The sequence below is a fragment of the Aptenodytes forsteri genome, unplaced genomic scaffold, assembly GCF_000699145.1.
Source record: "Aptenodytes forsteri isolate BGI_AS27 unplaced genomic scaffold, ASM69914v1 Scaffold323, whole genome shotgun sequence".
Classification (NCBI taxonomy): domain Eukaryota; kingdom Metazoa; phylum Chordata; class Aves; order Sphenisciformes; family Spheniscidae; genus Aptenodytes; species Aptenodytes forsteri.
In genome coordinates, this window is record NW_008795323.1 from 202,436 (window position 1) to 207,876 (window position 5,441).

A 5,441-nucleotide genomic window follows, 5' to 3' on the forward strand; every position below is an offset into this window, starting at 1 on the left:
TCACCTTACCACCCCCCTGCGGGAAAGGCAGCTGCCTGCCTGTCTGCCTGCCTCCAGCACCCAGTTACACAACAGGGTGGATAGCAGGGGTGACTGGTGGGCAGGCAGCCTGCTGACCTGTCTTGGCAGGCTGTTGAAATGGAGGACGACTATGGCAGAGACTTGTCTTCGCTGGAGCTGTTGCCTGTTTTTCTTTTGTAACCCACCAAGGTGGAGTGGGAGGGCACAACTGCCAGGCACAAAACGAGCCGAATCCTTGGCTTCGTTCTGCACATTGCTGCCCATTAGCTGGAGGTTACTGTCACGGCAGGTCAGCCACTTAGGACTGCTTGTGTGCTGTCTGTCCATGAGCTGCTTGGAACTGCAGCAGTCCATGAAGCTCTAGCATCATCCCCTCCTGCGGCTTTGCTGCAGGATCACTGGTGATTGTGAGTAGTTCCTGGGGTGTAACTTAAATGACTACCACCAGATCCATGAGAAGATGACCGACTGTACTCTTAAGTCCCTTCTCTCCTCAGGTGCTGATTCCCCTCTTCACAGGGCAGCCACTGCCCTCCGAGAAGCTCCAGGAGGTTATGGAGGGGCTGTCCACTTCCCTGAAGCAATTTGAGGAGAGGTTTCTGCAGGACAAGGCTTTTATCATCGGGAGCGAGATCTCTCTGGCAGATCTTGTGGCCATTGTGGAGCTGATGCAAGTGAGTGCTGGAGTGTGCTAAGGAAGTCTCAGCACAAGGGAAAACAGATGCTGCTGGGCAGGGAGGGGTGCAGCATGTGGTAACACTTCACTAGAAAGAGGAGTGAGGGCATATCTCAACAGAACTGTCCTAAGACAATGAGGAGAATACGGGAGTGGGTTCAGAAAACCAGTTAAAAAAAAAAAACAACTGGCTGCAACAGATCTCTCTTGTTTCTCTTCTCTAACAATACTTCTTCTCCTTCATCCTTTATCGTGACTTTATTTTTGACCTCCAGAGAAGGAGGTAATATATAAAAGTGAGAAGCAATAGCAGACAAGTCTGATGAAATAAGAAAATGATACAGGGATATTTTTATCATACAAGAATATTCTTTTTTGGATGGTTCTTGCCCATGCCATGTCTGGAAGATGCAAGACTGAATCTCAGACAGAGGCAATCAAATTAAGTCTGTTACAAACTGGTTGTTCTCTGCCAGACTGTCAGGGCCTGGATCCTGCAGCCCAGCAGTGATTCTTTCTCCCAGTTCCGTATCCCAGAGACTGAAAAATAGCAGTTCTGCATTCAGCATTGTGTTCCAGAGCATGGCACAGGCAGAAAGTAGAAGGGGGGTAGATTATGTCAACTAAGACATCAGTTCCATTAAACGCTTAGCGTTTTGTGCTGTGGTTTTGCTATATAATATAGCACTCTGTACTGCGGACTTGTGCAGTTGCCCCTGGAACTGTCAGCCCACCACGTCTTCAATGCTGTAGCTGAAAATTACTCACAATAAGTGGTAGTCATCTCTGCTGCTCATAACAGCTGTTCCGGCACTCAGGAATTGACTTGTAAATGCCCTTTAAAATATAGGCTAGCTTGTGTGTCCCCCAGATAGATACACCCAACCAGAGGAGATTTCCCTTCTTCCTAGTGCTCCTCTATGAGGTCTTCTTCATTTTTTTTCCTCTACCTGCACCTGCAGGTACACTTCTGGTGCCTGTTGTCTTGGTGAAGAAGTGACTGCCCAATGCCTTGCTGTTGCTCTCTCCCCCTTTCTGCAGCCTGTTGGAGTTGGTTGCGACATCTTTGAAGACAGACCAAGGCTGATGGAGTGGCGCAGGCGGGTGGAGGATGCTGTGGGGAAAGAGCTTTTCTTCCAAGCCCATGAGATGATCCTCAATATCAAAGAACTGAGCAACATTCAAATTGATCCACAGCTGAAAGAGCATCTGGCACCTGTGTTGATGAAGATGTTGAAATGAATTAACCTGGCTTACCATTTTTCCTGCCCTTTTTTTTTTTTTGACTTCTTCTCTGACCTCCAGTTCTATATGTAACTGGAAAGAGCACTGTAATTCTAACACAGAAATTGCAGTGTTCCCCCCCCGCCCCCAGGCCTTTCCTGTATCTTTGGGGGTGGAAGCTAGGGAAGGTTTAAGACCTGAAACATTAAATCTGTACAAAAGGCTGAGGCCCTACAGGTCACTTAACATGTGCATCTGGGTTTTATTTCAGTGTCAGTCTTCTCAGAGATGGTAGAGACACAAATGGTATTTCCTGACAAAATTTGAGCCAGCCTGCAAACTGGGAACATTAGAGAACTGTATAGGATGAGCGTTGTTTTCATGTGTTTTTAATATTTTCAGCTCCTTCTCACAAGTGGCAAGCACTGCAAAGCATGCCTGATCCTCACCTTCCCAGCACGTGTCTGCACAGACAAGTACAGCACAAAACTACAGGCGGTCACAAAAGTGAAAAAAGACTTTGAATTTTTGGGGTTTTTTTATTTTAAAGTTTCTTATTGCTGAGGCATCTTGCTTGGCTATCCATGTACATTCCACACTCCTATTTGCCTTTAGGTTCCTGTGAGAAGTTTCTTCATACTCATCTACAATTGTGAATCTTCATAATTCTTCAGTTTAATCACTACTCTTCATTTCTGAAAGCCTGGGTTTCGCTGGTGCTCGGTCTGCCAGTACACATGTGGCAGGGGCTGTTCTTGGAGATTCATGCAGTAAAGACCAAGAAACTTCAAAAAGCTGAGGGTGGCCACAGCCTTCGAATAACTGCCTACCTAGAGTACTCTGTTGCTATTACATAGGGAATACACTGAAAAAATGCATTCACAGTGATTTCTTGACATGTGCCAGCAATCAAATTGCTTTTTTCTGCAGTAATACTGTAATAGCAATCCACATTTCTCCTAGAAAATGCAGAGGGGGAATAAATCTAGACGTGCTCCTCTGAGACTCTTTTGGTTGGAAGTTCACCAAGTAAGTCACCCTGTGCAGCTGAAGTAATAAGAAAGATTTTGTGGCATTGAGCAACATATGCATCACAATAAAAGGGCAGAGAGTTGTTTCGAAGCTTTTGGGCTCTTTTTCTTCGCTGTGTTTATGAGGTAAAACTGGGAGAATCCGACCATTTCTAGTTTCTTCAGTTGAAAATAGCAAATTGTAAAGGATGCAGAAACTGGTGGATATATATCTCTGCATATTTCCGTTCATAAGTAGTTGTTGTTGCCCTTGAACCTTACTCTGAAATCCTTGCCCAGGAATGCTTCCTGGAAGGAATAAGACAAAATGAGTAAATAATTCAGGAATGGCTTCTCTCACTAATCAAATAGCTTCTTTCCTTTCCAGTACTACCGTGTCTTGGCTAGTGACATTTCTGCTAGTAAGTTCTATAAAACCTGATGTGTTCTGGTGATGTTTTTCGCTAAGGTTTCAGTTCTAGATAACTACTGATTTAGTTCAGAGCCTAGGGAGATCTTTAAATTCCCTGTCTGGAAAGAGATTTCCATTGTATACTTCAGCTTGCATTAGCAGGAAATTTTGTTTTGTGATTATGTTCTCTATAAAGACGAGAGACCTGACTGAAGGCCCTCTCTTTTCATGAACCAAAAATATTAGAAAAAGGCATACATTTATTCCCACCCTTCCTTTCTTTTCTTCCCAAACAGTAGCTGAATAATATGTTTTTATTGATGTTTTATTCACAAAATATTGTCTACAACTGAGTTAAATTTTAAATGGGAAGTGGTTGATTTTTTTTATAATTTTGAGAGTGGAATTGCTAAGTGGATGGTGACACGTGCAAATGTCTGCAGGAGGGAAAAAAACTACCATGATTTTCCAAAGGCTGAGCATGTTTGAGAGTACTTGCTGCTGTGTTGTCCTCTTCTGGTTGTATGTTTATCCCCCTACAAGCATTTTAATCACCTGCTCCAAGACAGAAACAATAAAACAAATGTCTTTAGTTTAAAAACTCTGGGAGGCCGTGAACAATCTGCCATTCACATGGTGAACCATCAAGAGTGAAGGACAACGCATATCATTAAAGATGTTTGTGACAGCTCCATGTCCTGTTGTAATTGCTGACATCCGATGCTTGAATCTTCTCTTTTCCTTCTGGAGGCCTTCTGATATGCTGGTTTCTTGTCGTGGGGTTTTTTGGCCTTGGAATTGGAAGAGATTTTTAGTATTTGAAGGAATGAGAGAGAAATGGAAAAATGGATCCTAAATGGCATCTTACCTGGAGGCAATGACTGCCAGCAATCAGGCAGTGGTGGGCTTGCACCCGGGGTTTGCCAGGTGGCTGAATACCCCCACTGCCTTTGTTTCAGTGACAAACTCGGGATCAGCTCTTCTATTCACAAAATTATATCTTTCTGTAAATTTACCCTGGAATCTAACAGTTTTCCTGGGTTATTTCTTCTGCTGCTTTCTTGGATTCGAAGGGAGCATTTGTATTACTGCTTACCACTGCAAGGAGTCACCCCCTGCCAGCCTGCTGTGCCCCATCCCCTCTCCAGTTGGGTCTCTCTCTTCACAATCTCTCTCCTAGAAATCTTTCCAGCCTTATTGCTGGCTGGTTTATACACACTGCTCCTCGTGCCAGTATTGTCTTCATTAGCAGCAGTGAAGGCCAAGCAATTCCCCCAGCAAAAAAATGAGCAATTCCATCAGTTTTCACTAGGATTGTCTAGAACTGTAGAAAACCAAAAAGTTATGTTATACAGGGTCAATTTTCACAACAGTGCTGTGCCTTAAACAAGATGACCTTTTAATCTAGCCGGTTCATAACCTTTTGCTGTAAATGAGCACATGTAACCCTCACTGGACAGTAGCTCAGCTTCTGAGAAACCTCTGATCTCTAGATTAGACACCTCTGATCTGTAGATTAGACTGTCCCTGTGAGCCAGCCTGCTGGGGTCCCTTTTATCAACTGTGGAGCTCAAAGTCCTGAATGCAGAAGCTAGTTTGGTAATTATATATATTGGATAAAAAAAATAAACCTCTCTGCTTGCCTTTTCATTTCTTGTAGTGCTGGTTTTCTGAGAAATCACTGCTCCTCCATTCTTAACCCTCCCTGCACAGACAGGCGCAGAGGTGTCGGTTGCGGTGACCAGAAGTGTCTTCCCACCAGCAGTAAGAGCCATCACAAAAGTCATTTTACCCATCCATCAGTGAGATGTGGGGTTTTTTTGCTTTCACAGTCTCTAATACATATCCCAGCAATACACATCGTAAAAAGCAAAAGGCCCGAAAGCCAGCTGATGCAATTGGGGTAAAACAGAGAAAAGTCAAAACCCTGCCTGGGGCTGGCACAGGGCGAGGGGCGGGTGGAGGGCAAGACGCTCACCGTGTTGCTGCAGGCGGTCCCGGGAGCTGCGGGGATGGCGCAAGACCCCAGCTGCTGGCTCCCGCCCCCGCCGGGGCTCCGCTGTCCGGGCCGCTCCGGGGGCGGAGCGGGGGTCGGGCC

At 45.1% G+C, this 5,441-nt stretch overlaps 1 protein-coding gene across 1 annotated transcript in view; it reads left to right on the forward strand.

The window, feature by feature from the left end:
- LOC103899531 (glutathione S-transferase theta-1) overlaps positions 1–4,975 on the forward strand; it is a 9,228-nt gene extending 4,253 nt beyond the window's left edge. The window contains exons 5-6 of the mRNA XM_019472252.1: positions 519–695; positions 1,739–4,975. Of these exons, the coding sequence (XP_019327797.1) occupies positions 519–695; positions 1,739–1,939 (378 nt within the window). The 3' untranslated portion in view covers positions 1,940–4,975. The remainder of the gene's footprint in view (positions 1–518; positions 696–1,738) is intronic.
- Positions 4,976–5,441: the final 466 nt, after the last annotated feature.